An 18,664-nucleotide genomic window follows, 5' to 3' on the forward strand; every position below is an offset into this window, starting at 1 on the left:
AGTATATAGATAAATGTACCTGCGTGTTAATATAAATAATCTGCCTTGCAATCAGAAAATGGCGGTGTGAAAAGTTAAAACTTTTGCAATCAATTTATTTTTTACCCTTTAGTCATTAAATAGAAAAATAATATACCATGATGAGTTATCCAATTATGAGTTGACACAAATAGAAGACAATGAAATAATAAAACCACAGCGTGTTGTCTGTTTGAAAGTATGGCTGGTGAATCTGTAAAAAAGATTCAATTGTAGAAACAGTTAGATAATTTGGATCCACATCTTAATACTTAGTAAATTTGGAAATATCTGTCAAAAGACAAAGACTGGACAGCAACTTAGTTCAGCATCGAAGGCTAGATTTGAAGTGGCCTGATTGATTGCTCCAAACAAGAAACCATATACTATCGGCGAGGAATTGGTTAAACAAGTTTTGAAAATGGCAGAGTCAGTTGTAAACGAAAGAGTTACTATTTAAAAAATGTGAAGTTATTTCTTTAATAAAAGAGGGTTTTGCTATTTAGTTTGATGATACTATGTTAACAGTAATAGTGTATTTTCACTACAAAGGTTTACATGTAATAGAAGAAGGAATTGTTAGTTTTGTTCTCCCCTCGAATTGCGTTCACGTGGAATTGATGTCTTCAATAAAGTTCATGACTACTTTAATAACCTTAATTGAAATGGGAAAATTGAATTACTGTGTCAGTTGATGGAGCTCCAGCTATGTTGGATCTGTTATTGATTTTCGGCCTCGGCGAGAGAGAAATTAAAATTTAAGTTAACGACTGCATGACCCATCGCCAGCACTGTTTGTGAAACATTTGGAATCTGCACTGAAAGTCGTTATGCATGGACATGCACTAAGCACGAGACTATTTCGTAAATTGTGTAAAGATGGTGAAACGGAATATACAGATCTAATTTATCGTACAGAAGTGAGGTTGCACTCATGTGGAAATGCTCTCAAAAGTGAACTAGTTATGGTTGATCACAAACACGTTCTTGCAAATTAGTTATCACACTCCTTGTAGGTTTCACATATTGCATATTTAGCTGATATTTTAAGTATGAGAATGCATTGAACAAAGAACGGTAGGGGGAAAATATCAATATAATTTCAAGCAAAACTAAGATTTCAGCGTACGGATCAAAGTTTTTATATCAGAGACAGAAAGCAGAACAAAATGAAATAGCTGCCTTTTCAAAATTAAGTTTGTTTCTTGGAAGATTGTGAAAATACTACATTTGACGACATCAAGGGTACAGTTATAAGTCATCTTACTAAACTCAAAGAGTGGTTATCTAATTATTTTGTATATCTAGATTCACATACTGTTAGTTGGGACGTAGATCTCTTTAAATGTGAGATTACTGATGTACCAGACGAGCCACAAGGTTTGGCAGAGGCATTTCTTGGACTTCGATCCAATAATGAAGTATGTATTGAACTCGAAATAAACATTTTAATGTCAAAATTGCATATGAGGAGAAGTTGCTCCCTTTTGCAACAACCTACATTGGCAGTTAAGGATTTTCCTATTTAATGAATATAAAAACAAAGCAGAAAAATCGATTGGACTCCGAAGACTGCATTCAAATTGCTCTGACATCAAAATGCCACAATTTTGATGTTTTATATCAAATATTAAACAATATAATTTCCCCCAAATCTTAAATGAACTGTATTCAACAAAAACCTTTTGTTTCATAATGAGAATATAAATTTATTTTATATAATTTTTATATTTATAATTGTATTTTTCTTATAAATATATTAAATAAAAAAATTTAATTTAAAAAATATGATTTTTCTTCCTGTATATGTATATGTATATATAATATGTAAAATAGTTCTACTCTATATTATATAAAATTAAAAATAAAATAAATTATTTATCTGTTGAACCAATAGATGGCAATAGCTAATATTTAAATAATAATTTAATAAATAATTATACTAAATATTTATTTCTTACTATATTAAAATAAAACTAATTATTATTACTAATTTTTATTAATATTAAAAATAAATTTTAGATTATATCTTTATAGTTTGTATAGCATAATGATGCATTTTAATGTTGTTGCTTGCCCAGAATGAGGCCATGAATGCATTTGTAATCAAACAATTCAAAAATGCTAGAAATATCCAGTTTTTAAAGCATAATCGAAAGTTGTTGAATGTTTATAATCGTAAATAGTTCAGTATCGTTAATCAGTAACATTCTGTCCGTTTGACCTCACTGTAATTGTTCCAACGATTTTCAAGACTCAGTTGAGTTTAAGTAGTGGCAAAGGTAGGTCGTGTCTAGCGCTCAAAATGGGTCAAAATAAACCATTGGAATCCGTTGAAGCACTGATAGAGAAGATTCCAGACGAGTTCGATAAATTGGAGCTGAAGCGGATACTGTACGGAAAATCTAAAGAGTGAGCTAAATTTATTCCCATCTATATACAGATAAAGCGTAAGTCACGTAGTAAAACGCTATCGTTTCAGAGATCGACTACCTTTGAGCAAAGCCACTGAAAAATTATGCCAAGAGAAGAATTTCGATATTCAAGGATATATTTTTGCTGCCGAAAAGGAAGACTCGCGTGTGGCCAAGATGGTCAAGATTGGAGCTATACAAAACTCTATAGTCCTACCGACGACTGCAGGAGTTATTCAGCAGAGAAATGCTCTGTATGAAAAAATAGGAGAATTGATTGACGCGGCTGGCAGGGAAGCTGTTAATGTTTTGTGTTTGCAAGAAGCGTGGAGTGAGTATTATAAAATACGATCTAAAAATATTATGGTATTTATATCAAATTGCGCGTGAAATTGTTGTTGGATGGTAACAGGGCTTAGCAACGTTTTTATTAATCGTATTTTAAGTATCGTCGTTATCTTATCATTTGCATACTATTATACAGAGTGTGGTCTTAAAGCTTTGCTATTTTTATATAGATGTTTTATATTTATTTTACACTTTTGTGTAACTTCAGTACTATCTTTATATAAAATAAACATAACATAAAATAAATACATTGTATAAGTCAATTACTTTTTAATATACTGAATAGCATATAAAACATACCAATATTTAATTTGGGCAAGAATTCTTTATAATTGAAAATTCTGATGTGAAAAAACTTCACAGATTTAAATTAATGTTAATATTGGTTAATTCCAAAAAATACTGTTGTAATGTTAAATCATAAACAACATATTTTGCTTTGTTGTCTGCGGTAAAAAATATAGAACAGGCCACTCATAGTTGACCACAGAAAAAGCAGATGCTTTCATAATACCCCAGCAACTTTAAAATATTGTCCCTGAATTTTATAAATTATGATTGGAATCATAAGTCATATGGTAAAATTAGTCGATTATTTAAAGATTGTCTTAAAAGTTTCAACTGCAATTACAATTAACTTTACAAACAATGAAAATTTTCAATGTTAATGTTTTTCTTCAAAGTCAAACAATATAACATGAAATTAATATGCCATGCAATTTAATAAGATGGAGCAAATATGTACATAAGTATATACACTACTCATATCTTTACTTAAAATTATATTTTTACATAGTCCTATGTTTAATTTTGCAAAGTTAATGCTTTTGTTGGGGCTTATTTATATTTAAATAAAGATTTTTCATTACGGCCAAAACTTAGCAGCACTCTGGTAACACTGGTGTGACTGTTTTTTCCCTCTCTACTGGCAATCTTCGGGCGTTCGGATGCGCGCCGTCTCGCGCCCGCCCCGTACTTTATAAACCATGTAAACAACTTCAAATCGTCAATAAATTACTACTGCAGCGGCTCAACCTGTGTCTAATTGCCACCCGACACCATCTCGTCGCCAAGCTTTTTACTACATCCAGGAATGTCATTTCAACTTTTTCCAGGGGGGAGGGGAAAATTTGGCCAGTCAGTGATAATTTTTTTTTTAATATTTTTAGATTCATGGTATTTCATTCAATGACATGCATTTTTTGGCCAAATTCAAAGATGCGCAAATTCTCTCACCTGCCCCTCTCTAATTAAACGTACCTGTTCAGAATTCACGTCAAAAGCAATAAAATTGTGCCGTCACTGTCACAGTGGAAACTATCGATTATCTAGCGTTCAAAATTATTAACCCTTTGAGGACTATCGCCGTACATGTACGGTGGTACCCCAGATTTTTATATATTTACATATATAACTGAAAAAATAATATAAAAAAAATATTTTATATTCATTTTATTAAAAACATAGAAAGTCACTGTATTGACACAAAAAAATCCACAAAAACCGAATAATATATAATAAATATGTAAAATAAATTTACAAAATTAAATAATAGAAAAGTGTTAAAAATAATTATTAAAACATACTACTATAAAAAAGTAGTAAAATAAATCAAAGCAATAAAACTATATAATTCACTATAAATAATAATAAATATATTACAACAAAGATAATTATAGAAAGTTACGTAAAATTAACTGGCTCACTAATAAATTAGCATATGTGTATAAATAACTCACAACTCAAAAGGTTAAAAAAAATTATAACAATAATACGACTTACAATAAGTAAGAGCGAATAAAGCACATCTAAACCAATTTTTGGCCAATAAGAGAGCATAAAAAACAATTATCCCTTCATAGCAATGAAAAATCCACGTCAAAAGCAATAAAATCGTGCTGTAAATTTAATAAATGGCTACACGTTGTTCTTAATGTTTTATTTATTTTTTTAAATTATTATTACAGATATGCCATTTGCCTTTTGTACCCGTGAAAGAACGCCGTGGTGTGAATTTGCTGAATCTGCTGAAGACGGACCAACTACTAAGCTATTGAGCAACGTAAATATACATAAAAATAAGCTTATTGTAACACAATAGTTTCTAATACAATATTTCAGTATTGCAAAAAATATGATATGGTCATTATATCGCCGATATTGGAAAGGGATGAAGTCCACGGTGAGACAATATGGAACACAGCCGTTGTTATTGACAATAACGGAAAGGTTATAGGCAAACATCGCAAGAATCATATCCCTAGAGTCGGAGACTTTAATGAGTCAACTTATTACATGGAAGGAAACACCGGTCATCCAGTCTTCCAAACTAAATATGGTAACATAGCCATCAACATTTGTTATGGAAGACACCATCCGCAAAATTGGATGATGTTCGGTGTCAACGGAGCGGAAATTGTCTTTAATCCATCAGCGACTGTGAGTACAATATATAATTAAGAGCTAATCTGACACTGAAAAGACAGTTTGGTGTTTGATTGTTACCTTGCTATTTAAAATATAATTTAAATCAATTAAAGGTTGGCGAATTAAGTGAGCCTTTGTGGGGCATCGAGGCCAGAAACGCAGCCATAGCAAACAGCTATTTCACGTGTGCTATAAACCGTGTCGGTTCTGAAGAATTCCCATATGAGTTTACATCTGGCGATAAGAAACCGGCCCATAAAGTATTCGGTCACTTTTATGGTTCAACTTATATAGCAGCTCCGGACGGCTCCAGAACACCAGTGCGTTATCTCTTATCTTATATTTGTATTAATAGATATCAATCTCACTAGAGTATTTAACAATTTATATGTAGACTCTAGTTTAAATATTATAAAACAATCTTCTCTATTAGATATTGACTCATTCAAAAGTATACTCGTTTATTTGTATGTTTGTAGGAGTGAGTTTAATATCTAACAATACTTTCACATGTTGTATATTATAAGTATTATAAATTACATACCTTTTTAGGGATTGTCTCGTGTTCGTGATGGGCTCTTGATTGCAGAGATGGATCTGAATCTTTGTCGTCAAGTTAAAGACAAATGGGGATTCAGAATGACTCAACGGCTGGACTTGTATGCCGAAAGCTTAACGAAGGCAGTCAAACAAGATTATAAACCACAAATTATTAAAACTGAACAAAACTAAATGATATACTACACTTTAAATAATTTATTATACAAAGTTAAATAAAAAGTAGTTACTATAACAACGAAGAAACAAATTAATAAAAATAAAATATATTTGAATAATTTATATCTGTTTATTAAATACATTTGTTACAATAATATACAAAAAAATATTTATTCTCTTAGCTTTACACCAATCCATACACCATTCTGCGGCAAAACAGCCTGCACCTTCAATTTTGCTGTTGCCAAGTCTTCTGTTTTTGAGCATGTCTCAAAAGTAAACTTTGATAGTAATTGAATGATTATTGTCTTTACTTCCATCAAAGCAAATCGATTACCTAATAAAAACAAAATTATATAATAAATTTGTAATGCGTTTTAGTTTTAAGTCTAGTATTTATTTAGAATAGTATAGCCATTGATTTAGTTAGGCCAAAATGCACCGGAACGCCGTTCCTTTACAATTTACTAGCACCGGAACACGTTCCTATCGTAGGAACGACATAAGAATTATATTTTCCGATTGCTGAGCAATCTCTAGTCTTAATAGAGTTGTTTATGTCCCAAGATGGGAACAGGTCTCAAATAAGTTCATATAATAATAATAATAAATATAAAACATCAAATACCTATACAAGCACGCGGACCTTCTCCAAAAGGCATATACGTATAAGGTTTGATATTGGACTTATTTTCTTCAGAAAATCTCTCTGGTATGAATTCCTCCGGCTCTGGAAAGTACCGAGGATCTCGATGCAGACAACGTATCGGTATGAACAAACTATCACCAACATTCATCTGAAAATCAACCATTTGGTATCCGAAGATTGATTTAGTATCTCAACATTATTCAGTAGACCCTCCAATAACACGGTAAAATGGGAATGTGCTATTTGGCTTTGTGTAATTGAAGGACTAGAAAATACTTACACATTTTTTGCAATACTTACATACGAATCAGGCACATGTGGTGAGACATCCTCCCTTTGGCTCGCTCACATATAAAGTAACGGGCACCCAATTTACCGTGTTATTGGGGGGTCTACTATATATACTTACTTGATATTTTGTATCCACGTCTTTGTTTGGAGGAGGAAAACTATATTGCTTAACACAACATCTATCAATACCAAAGGCAGGTGGCCATAATCGTAAAGTTTCTAAATGTTAAAACAATACTTAAATTATGACGAAACCTATATTTTAAATTGATTTTTGCTACCTGACACGAACATGTCTAAATAGGTCATCTTCGATATGACCTCATACGTTAATGCGCCGTTATTTTTCAATGTCTCGTCTATTTCTTCTTTAAGCTTTTCTTGAATATCGGGATGCCTGGCTATTTCATAAGCAGCGAATGTCATGCATGTCGATATTGTTTCAAAGCCTGCGACGAAAAATAGGAACGCCTGAGCAACCAATTCATCATCACTCCACACTGAAAGTAGTTATATTTTTCTTAGCTATATAATTTCAGTTTTTGAACTAATTTTTATACCTCTTTTATGTGTAATTGTTACATCTTCAGTTTCATCGTTAGTGATGTGTCCGTTGTTCTTAGCTTGCAAAAGAAGTTGGATCAAATCGTGACGAACGATTTTATTCTCTGTTCTATTCTTCATTGTTTGGTGTACTAAGCTTCTATAGAAGTCAGCTATGTCTTGCTTCATTAAATCTACTTTTAAGAACTGTGGGATAAAAAAATGTAGTTTATAATATTAACTGAATTTTTATATGACCAACTCAGCGTTGTATTAGATTAGGATATATTATAAATAAAGCTGTGATTTATTGAAGACAGCCTTCTTGTTATATTTATCTTCTATAATCGAAAAATTAGACAAATATACCCTTATTTAACTTTAAACTTTTTTTTATGTTTTCTCTCCGATATATGCAAAATTTCATGCAGGTAGGAAAAGGGTAAGATTTTTGAGTGATGGGATAGGAAGTGACTATATGTTGCCTAGAGTACAACTGAGTGAATTTAGGAACGGATGCTTTTCAATATATTCATACCAATTATTTTATATACCTTCATTAGCTTCGGGAAAATCATGAAAAGCATAATTTTAATCAAGACCCACGGTGTAAAATCAGTTGCTCTCTTGCCCATGAGGTAAAACTTGTTTGTTTTGTCGTTCAAAGAGTCGACATTCAAACCAAAAGCACTCGAAGCGATTACGTCATTGGCATAACGAGTGAATACATCTTTAATTTCAACTTCGTAATGCTCGCGTCCTAAAATATCAAAATTCAACATAGCATAAAAGTATAAACAATTGATAAGTACAATAAACACAACCTTTAGCCACTTCTGTTTGAACTTCTTTATGCATATAGTTAATCACCTGCTTACTGCACTCGACAATCAATGGAAACATACCCTTCATTTTGGAACTAGTGAAAGCCGGACTTAAAGTTGCTCTCATATCTTTCCATTTTAATCCTTATTTTACAACATTTAGTTATAACATGATTTAGATAAAATATGTGAAATAAAAAAAAAAGAATAACACCTTGCAAAAGAAATAAATTGTTAAAGAATATTGAATCCAAGTCTTCGCTAAACATATGTTTGTGATCAACAAAGTGCTCGAAATCCTTAACGACGATTTGCTTTATCAGTTCCGGATCCATGACCCAAATCATTGGATTTTTGAATTCATACATTCCAATATATCTAAAATACAAATTACAATAATCAACAAAATGTGAACTGAAATAGTATAAATTAACCAAAAGTTTATATAATTTATTAATAAGGAAATTGATTTCAATTTACTTTGTAAACTGCTTAATTGTTTCTGTATTTTACAAAAACGAACAGATAAATTCTATACGTATACATGTTATAAAATATAGATTAATCATTAATAGTTATCTTACTTTTCGTCCGGATAAGCATCATATATTTCGTCAAGTATTTTATAAACATGTGTCCTCATAGTTATACTTTTATACATGTTCCCCAAGAACGGTAATACCTTTGGGTGTTTAACATTGTTCTTTTTAAAGTGGTCCAATCCTTTCATTCCATAATAATAAAGAAGTAACAAAATAAATGTTAGTATCAAACCATAGTCCCAATAGGATAACCCCATTGTGAGTCTAGAATCTGGAATATAATATGATTAATTAAGAGATGTTAAATATTAACCATTTAATATAATTAATAGAAAAATTCTAAACTGTCAAGTTAGAAAAATTGAAGCACACATACCTAGACTTGTTTATCAAATATGTGTACAATAACGACTGGCTGACTAACCGTGTGCTATTTTTAGCATCAAATTACAATTTGATGTAATCGTTTTTATTACACAGTGTATCTAAAACTGCATGACAACTGAAAATAATTAAATTATTTTTGTAGAAGTTCTGTGTCAAAATGCAATAATATGATACGCAAAATAAAACATTATGACATAAATTAAACAAAGTATTAAATGCAGTATTTATCGTAAGTGTAATTCTTTTTTTAAAGCAGTGATAGCCAACTGAAATCACTCGGTGGGTCTAATAAAAAAATGCATGTCCTCGAAGGGCCGCAAATAAATATTTTACAACTTAATAATAATGATAGTTTTTATATTTAAAATAAATAAACAGCTTACAATTAAGATATAATATTTTATTATTTTTTTAAAATCGTTTTAAGATCTATTTTTTATTACATGATAATTTTTTGGTGTCGATTAGTATGAAAATGTAAAACATAGAAATTTCAAAACTTCAAGTGGGCCACGGTTTGGCAATCGCTGTGTTAAGGGAAAGAATTTTGGCAACGGGATGTTGACGGGTGACAATTAGACACAAATTGAGCCGCTGCAGTAATGGTTTATTGCGATATGAAGTTGTTTACATGTTTATATAGACGATACGCGGATCAGTAGGCCGGATCCACAACCAGGGTTGCCACTCGAGAAAAAATCCGTCACGCCCGTGTTACTAGAGTGCCACCAAGTTTTGGCCATAATAAAAATCTATATATAAATATGGTTCCCGCCCTAGCAATTTACAATTGCGAAATTCAACCAGGGAGAGAGAACGGGGGTCTCGGCACTGCTATTAATTAAATGCTGGCGGCACAAAGGCAACAAAGTCGTGACGTATGGTGTTGTAGAGCTTCAGGGGCGCCGCTTCTGGGAGCGCGTGTAGGGCTCCATGAGGCGTGGGGGCATGGCCTTTAGTGACGCGCGGTGTACTTCGCTCCAAGCTGCGTGGAACAACTGTAGACCGGGCGGCGCGTAGGGCTCCAAGGGGCGCGAGAATAAAGGGCATGTCCGTGCAGCTACACAGTTTCTCCCTCGAGTGGTAGCCCTGGTGGAACTCGCAACGGCCGGTTGTGAGTCCGACTATATAAATATGTAAAAACTTCAAAATTGATTTGCTCTACGTTGAATTTGTAACTCTGTAAATCGTATCACTCTTTATGAATAATAATATAATATATTCATAATAATACACGAAAACAAAAGATATGTATTCAATTATAATCGATTGATTTCGGAGCCCTGATGTGTTGAATTCTTTTGTTTTTAATTAGAAGCTCTGACTGTCGACCAATGAAAAATCACCATTTAAATATAAAACACGATAGCCGGTAGCAACGTAACCGTTGTTTATAAAAATAATTTTCATTAATTTTTCATGTGCGTTGATCGATTTGACTGAATATAAATATTAGAATTGTATACTAACTGAAAATAAAGTATATACATAATGCGTGTAAGGATTACACGTATACACTAATTAAACTATATAAACAATCGTAAAATAATCTTCGTAATGAAATCTTCAAATTTTGAGTTCCGTCGGTGGACTCCGAGACCAAAAAGTGAGTATTTGATTTGCAATACATCAACATTATCATTGCTTCTGAAAAATAATTAAAAATAGTAAGAGCTTTATATAATAGTTAATAACATTATACTCTTACATATAATTGTCCCAAGGCGTTGGACGTGAAGACATGACTTTCTCATACTAACGTCATATGTGCCTATAATGATAAAGCGTCTTAAGCAAATAACATATAAGTGTATATGACATAAGAAAATAGTATACAATTGCATACATAATTTAAATTAATAAATCCCAATATCATGTAAAAATCATTTTAGTCGTTTCATTCTGATTGTGGCAAAATATCATACCTACGTTAATGAGTTTTATAAACTTCTATTTTTTGCGATAATTTTTGTTAAAGAATTGTCGAATTCGAATTATTCATTTAGGGAAAAATTAGTATGCGCATTATAAAACAAAATACTTACTGGTAATATGAGAAATAATGTAGATAGTAGATATCGTATATTGGCATGAAATAAATATTTGGATTACGGCGAAGAGCAAAACTTATATTCTTGAATCGTCCATTGAGAAAACTAAATTAGTATAATTAACTTAATTTTTCTCATTTTTTTATAGAACAACTAAATTCACAATGTTTAGTAATATAAAACTGTGTATGTTCTTTATAAAACAAAATATTTGCAGGTAATATGAAAAATGAAGTGTATAGTAAATATCAAGTAGATATTAAGAAAACTTACTTAAATTAACTATTGGCAACCAAAGGAACAAAAATAGAGTAGCAACTAACAAATTGCCCAGAAGCACTCTTTCATTTGAGATTAAAGTGTTAATGTATGTATATACATATAACATCTGTAATTGCACTTATTATATAAATCTCTGAGCTAATAAAACATGTTTCAGTATGAACTTGCATGTACCAATGTTTCTCCTCTAATATTTGGACCTACAACAATAATCATAGTAGTTTTGTGAAGGTCATGTTTGTATATTTTTATAAAACGATATCCTTATATGTAGTTTTGTTTCTTTCTTTCAATATTAATGCAATTCTGATGTCTGTGATCATATTAGAGTTTAGGTTATTTGGTAATATATATACAAAACACTAATTAAACAGTCATAAGTTATCGGAATGCATTTAAACTTATCACAAATGGCTTACCAAAGTAATGATTATGTTTTTCATACGATGTGTCCGAAAACGCTACGCTGACAGATCGACCCTGTCGATATGTGCTGATAGATCTGCGTTGACAACTAAATTTAAAAATATTAGAACGAAGCAATAAACTATTTACAATCCAGAAAGTTGTAGAACCCAGTATTTGTAGATTCACTAGCTATTGACAGCTAATAATATAATAATTAATCAGAGGCTTTAAACACTGTGCGCTTTCACAAGCCTCATATTTTGTTCTGTGTGTATTTTTACCACCATCGTATGTGACACGTTGTAGTGAATTTCACTTTAGAGCATATTTTATTATCTCATTAAGAATATTTTTGTCTATAGTAGTTCCATGTACACTATTCATAGAAGCTAATTTTTTAGTCACTTAAAATATGCCGGTTATGATTAAGAATTTTCTTGCTAATTAAAATATATTTTATATCATTTAGGACATCGAGGTCAGAAACGCAGCCATACCAAACAGCTACTTCATGTGCGTTATAAACTGTGTCGGGCTTAAAGAATTTCCATATGAGTTTACTTCTGGCCAGAAGAGTATTTCCCATATAAGTTTGCATATGGATAAGAAGCCGGTTCATAAAGTATTCGATCACTTTTATGGTTCAACTTATAAAGCGGCTCCAGACGGCTCCAGAACATCTGTGCTTTATCTCTGATTTATATCTAAATTTGTGTTTATAGATATCAATCTCACTAGAATATTTAACAATTTATATGTAGCCTCTAGTTTAATTAATATAAAAACAATCTTCTCTATAAGATATTGATTCATTTTTAAGTATTCTCGTTATTTGTATGTATGTAGAAGTTAGTTTGATATCTAGGGATATTTCACATATTGTATATTATAAATTTCATATATTGTTAGGGACTGTCTCGTGTTCATGATGGGCTTTTGACAACGAGGATGAATCTAAATCTTTGTCATCAAGTTAAAGATTATCGGTTGGATTTGTATGCCAAAAGTTTAACAAAGGCAGTCAAACATGATTATAAACCACAAATTATTAAAAATGAACAAACTTATTATATGAAGATAAATAAAAAGTAATTACTATAACATAAAAGGAACAAATTAACAAAAATAAAATGTATGTGAAAAATTTACATATTTTTATTAAATTACATTTGTTATAATAATATAGAAAAAAATATTTATTCTCTTAGCTTTACACCAATCCATACACCATTCTGAGGCAAAACGGCGTACCACTTCATATTTGCTTTTGCCAAGTCCTCTGTTTTTGAGCATGTCTCAAAAGTAAACTTTGATAGTAATTGAATGAGTATTGTCTTTACTTCCATCAAAGCAAATCGATTACCTAAAAAAGAAAAATTATATAATAAATTTGTAATGTGATTTAGTTTTAAGTGTAGTATTTATTTAAAATAGTAGTATAATAGCCATTGATGTAATTGGGCCAAAATGCACCGCAACGCCGTTCCTATACATTTTTCTATCACCAGAATGCGTTCCTATCGTAGGAACGACATAAGAATTACATTTTCCGATTGCAGAGCAATCTCTAGTCTCAAGAGAGTTGTTTATGTTCCAAGATGGGAACAGGTCTCAAATAAGTTCATATAATAATAATAAATATAAAACATCAAATACCTATACAAGCACGTGGACCTTCTCCAAAAGGCATATATGTATACGGTTTGATATTGGACTTATTTTCTTCAGAAAATCTCTCTGGTATGAACTTCTCTGGCTCTGGAAAGTACCGGGGATCTCGATGTAGACAACGTGTTGGTATGAACAAACAATCACCAACATTCATCTGAAAATCGACCATTTAGTATCTGAAGAGTAATTTTGTATACGAACATTATTTATACTTACTTGATATGTTGTATCTACGTCTTTATTCGGAGGAGGTAAAGTATATGGTTTAACACAACATCTATCAACACCGATGACTGGTGGCCACATTCTCATAGTTTCTAAATTTTAAAATAATGTCCAAATTATAACTATACATATATTTGCAATTGATTTTCAGTACCTGATATGAACATGTCTAAATAGGGCATCTTCGAGATGACCTCATACGTTAGTGCGTCGTTATTTTCTAATGTTTGGTCTATTTCTTCTTTAAGCTTTTCTTGAATATCCGGACGCCGAGCTATTTCATAAGCAGCGAATGTCATGCATGTCGATACTGTTTCAAAGCCTGCGAGGAAAAACAGGAACGCCTGAGCAACCAATTCATCGTCACTCCACACTGAAAGTAGTAATATTTTAAACTATATAAATTCAATTTTATACCTATTTTATATTACCTCTTTTATGCGTGATTGTTGTTTCTTCATTTTCTTCATTGGTAATGTGGCCGTTGTTCTTGGCTTGCAAAAGCAGATGGATCAAATCGTGACGTACAATTTTTCTCTCAGTTCTTCTTTTCATTGTTTGGTGTACTAAGCTTTTAAAAAAATTAGCTATATCTTGCTGTATAAACTCTGCTTTAAAGAACTGTGGGATAAAAAAATATAGGTTATATTGTTATAGAAAATATTATCTGAATTTTTATATGACACACTCAGCATTGTAATAGATTAGGATTTATTGTAAATAAAGCTGTGATTTGTTAAAGACAGCCTTCATGTTATGTTTACATACATAAGTTTAAAAAATTGACAAGAATAACCTTATCTAGCAATAAAAAAATTATGATTTCTCTCTGATACATTCAAAACTTTATGCAGGCAGGAAGAGGGTGAGATTTTTGAGTGATAGAATGGAAAGTGACTATATGTTTTTGTGGGTCCTAGAGTACAACTGAGCACATTTAGGAACGCTAGCTTTTCTACATATTCATACTGACTATTTTATATACCTGCATTAGCTTCGGGAAAATCATGAAAAGCAGCATTTTAATCATGGCCCACGATGAATATTTAGTTATTTTCTTGCCCATGAGGTAGAACTCATTTGTTTTGTCGTTCATAGAGTCGACATTCAAACCAAAGGCACTCGAAGCGATTACATCATTGGCATAACGAGTGAATACATCTTTAATTTCAACTTCATAATGCTCGCGTCCTTAAAAATCAAAATTCGATATAACATAAAAGTATAAACAATTAATAAGTACAATGAATACAACCTTTTGCCACTTCAGTTTTAACTTCTTTATGCATATAGTTAATAATCTGCTTACTGCACTCGACAATCAACGGAAACATAGCCTTCATTTTGGAACTAGTGAAAGCCGGACTCAAAGTTGCTCTCATGTCCTTCCATTTTAACCCTTATTTTAAAACTCTAGTTTTATCATGAGCAAAATAAAATATGTTAAAAAACTTAATAATACCTTGCAATGCAAATAAATTGTTAGAGAATAATGAATCCATGTTTTCGCTAAACATGTGTCTGTGATCAACAAAGTGATCGAAATCTTTAACGACGATTTGTTTTATTATTTCTGGATCCTTTATCCACACCATTGGTCGTTTGAATTCATACATTCCAATGTATCTAAAAATACAAATTATGATAATAAATAAAAAGTAGATTGAAATATTATAAATTAACCAAAAACAAAGCATCGATTTTGATTATTAATACTATTATAAAATATTTTAATAATTCGACCATAAAACAATATGTACAATTAAAGCAGTATGACAAATATTTGATAAAACTCAGTATCTAGGTCTGTTGACGATATAACTTGTAACTAGATATGTGATTATTTATATACTACTCTGTCTCTATCTCCTAGTAACTAGTTAAGCATAACAGCATAACTAAAATAATGAAGGGTAATTTTAATCTGTCCCTATGTACCAGCACTCTCTTTTTACAGTTCACATTTTGCTCCATGAACGTCTCCGTTCATTAAACTCACACAATATAAAATAATAAGTGTGTTGTTACCATACACACATGTTTTACGTTGTCGCTCAGGCTTTAATTGTTTTACAATTAAGTCTCATGTTAAGCTGCATGACAAGCAACCTCTTCCGGGAGTCTTGGTAAACTCACATCTTTGAGATCCTCCCGAGCTACTGGAAGCCTGATACGGGCTCTTATTCCAGTCATCGGAAAGCTGTTATGACCCATTCACTTTGAATAAGCCAATATCGAAGAGATTGAAACAATACAATCTGATACGCTGTCATGAACGTCTTCTAGGGTGATCAAGTCAACGTCGAATAGATTGGGACTATGCAAACCATACAGTTATTTTATAACGTACGGGAGCCTCCAATCACATGTGGTGTCCAGGGATTGTTGAGAATCTTAAGATGCAAAGTACCCTGAAATTAATTTTTAGAGAAGCCTGGTATGGAAGACTCTTCAGAGAAGATGTTTTCAGGTGCCGTCTTTGAACTGATGCTCTGTAACATCCAGTTCGACGACGTATGTTCCCACACTATATTTAAAGCCAGAAGCACGGGCAACGTTTATTATTTAACCATCACAGAAATGACATTTGTTAATCTGCTAAACTTTCCTTTGCCTTGCACTAGACGCAAATGGCAAGCAAGTAGACCCAAGGAGACTCCCTAAGATATACATGGATGAGCACATGATAGTGTTTGAGTTTGAGCTCATAACACGATATTCAAACATATAGAAACCTTCAATAATCTTGTCAGGCTCAAAATGGATGGAGACATAATAGGGCTTGTAATGCAAAACTTGGGTAGGACGATTTCAATAAATTTCAAACCGAGCGTCTACGAGTTGCATAAATGAAAAAGGAGAAGCTGTCCTTTACATCTTATATGAATACACAGTTACTGCTGCATACATGTTTGATTTGATTTCATTTTTAAGACACATTGTTTAAGGGATAACAAAAACTTCATTTTAACATTGAGCTTTGGCAAATTCTCAAAAAAAGGTGATATCCTAGTAATGTATATATATTTTTGTTGCTGTTAACAACAATTACAGTTTTTGCTACAAACCTGATTTTTATATAAAATAATGCATTATTAGTCTTTTCTAGAACACATTTTTGTTGTTGTTAACAACATAAATAAATTGATAAAACTGACTATAGCAAAAAAGCTATACGTATACTACATGCATTAATTATTAACATATATCTTACCTTTCGTCCGGATAACCATCATATACTTCGTCAAGTATTTTATAAATATGTGTCCTCATATTTAAACTTTTATATGCGTTTCCCAAGAATGGTAATACCTTTGGATGTTTAACGTTGCTCTTCTTAAAGTGGTCGAATCCTTTCATTCCATAATAATAAAGAAGTAACAAGATAAATGTTAGTATCAAACTGTAGTCCCAGTAGGATAATTCCATTGTGAGTCTAGAATTTTGAATAGAATATGATTGATTAAGAGATGTTTAATATTTACTATTTATTATTATTAATAGAGAAATTCTAACTTGATCAAGTTATAAAATAATGAAGCACACGTCCATAGACTTGTTTATCAAATATGTGTACACTGACGACTGACTGACTAATCTGTACGCTATTTTTAGCATCAAATTACAATTGAATGTAATCTTTTTTATTACACAGTATATCTAAAACTGCATGACAACTGAAAATTCCTAGAGTTCCTACAGATAATTTGCAAATTATTTTTTATTAATAATAAGATACATAAAATAATATTGTATAGTGATACATTGAACATACCATTTGCAGTATTTGTGGCAATATGTTAGTATATTCCATCTGTGTGTTCAGTGAAATGATGTTTTTTATAACAAAACATTAGTTAAGTGACTTTTTATCAACAGAGTTACAATTTATTTAAAATAATAAATAAAGCTAGCCAGAAAATTTAGCTAAGATATTTACAAGGTTAATTTTTACTAAAGATTGATTTAAATCTGAAACTTCGTATTGTGTCTATAAATATTCACAGATTTGTTGTCTGTACATTTGGTTTTCTATCGCGATTGAGAACATAATGTAATCATCCTTATCGCTAAAACGTTTTATTAAGCAGTAATCTATCAATCGAGTAGATAACACAATAACTACTTAATTTAAAAGATAATATTTTTTAGCGATCCAAAATATATGTTACTGTAATGTGACATTTTCTTACCATAGGAGCCAGGACGCAATATTTTCAAGACATTTACATTAAATTTTCTAACTGTGTGTATTGATTAATTGTCTGTCGTCTCAAGTGACTAAGGTAGACTTCAGTTAAACTCTGAGCTGGTAAGTCTCTGTTCGAATGCTTAAATCTAAATCTGCAAACATAATTAATATCATGGGCTAGCGATAATGCTTTTGTCTAGAAATCAGAAGGAAGTTTTTAGAATCCCAGATATAATTATTAGTTTCTGAGCGAATTGACTCGTTAACACAAATAATCGAATTCCATTTCTTGTAAGTGGTACTGCACCTAGTGTTTTAGTCAAATGACGTATTTTTTTTCTAAGAATGAAATATTGGCTATTTAAATTTTATTTAAGATTTTATTCTAAAAATGAGATAATATTACGTTTTAATTAATCATCTGGAATTAATTACTATTCATTTGTTGTGCACTTATTTTTATTAATATTATTATTTTTCAACAACAACATACGTCTTTTAACAAATATAGCAATTTATTAAAAAAAATACCCATACAGATACATTTTATAATTTTTTTGCCTGAAATTGTATAAAATGTATCTCGACCACAGAAAATAATAGTTTAGAGAAAAAAAATGTTTTTAACAGTTTTAAAATAATGTATAATTGCGTAAAAATATAGATACGCCTTGC

General features: G+C 31.3%; 2 protein-coding genes across 2 annotated transcripts; one reads left to right on the forward strand and one right to left on the reverse strand.

The window, feature by feature from the left end:
* The first annotated feature begins 2,225 nt into the window (after positions 1-2,225).
* pyd3 (beta-ureidopropionase pyd3) lies at positions 2,226-6,047 on the forward strand. Its single transcript, XM_088202788.1, has 6 exons — positions 2,226-2,430; positions 2,501-2,763; positions 4,748-4,842; positions 4,902-5,219; positions 5,321-5,527; positions 5,760-6,047. Exons 1-6 carry the CDS (start codon positions 2,324-2,326, stop codon positions 5,937-5,939), a joined length of 1,170 nt encoding a protein of 389 aa, XP_088058914.1. The 5' UTR covers positions 2,226-2,323; the 3' UTR covers positions 5,940-6,047.
* LOC148227042 (uncharacterized) lies at positions 6,035-17,627 on the reverse strand. Its single transcript, XM_088201910.1, has 20 exons — positions 17,573-17,627; positions 17,314-17,493; positions 17,012-17,233; positions 15,260-15,423; positions 15,053-15,196; positions 14,783-14,988; positions 14,229-14,418; positions 13,952-14,170; positions 13,789-13,889; positions 13,558-13,726; positions 13,100-13,264; positions 8,816-9,044; positions 8,446-8,609; positions 8,232-8,375; positions 7,962-8,167; positions 7,425-7,614; positions 7,146-7,364; positions 6,983-7,083; positions 6,553-6,721; positions 6,035-6,261 (listed from the first exon to the last, which is right to left on the reverse strand). Exons 3-20 carry the CDS (start codon positions 17,224-17,226, stop codon positions 6,095-6,097), a joined length of 3,162 nt encoding a protein of 1,053 aa, XP_088058036.1. The 5' UTR covers positions 17,227-17,233; positions 17,314-17,493; positions 17,573-17,627; the 3' UTR covers positions 6,035-6,094.
* Positions 17,628-18,664: the final 1,037 nt, after the last annotated feature.

Source organism: Plectrocnemia conspersa, unplaced genomic scaffold, assembly GCF_051122295.1.
Source record: "Plectrocnemia conspersa isolate PC_06_02 unplaced genomic scaffold, ASM5112229v1 ptg000013l, whole genome shotgun sequence".
In the NCBI taxonomy this organism is placed as follows: domain Eukaryota; kingdom Metazoa; phylum Arthropoda; class Insecta; order Trichoptera; family Polycentropodidae; genus Plectrocnemia; species Plectrocnemia conspersa.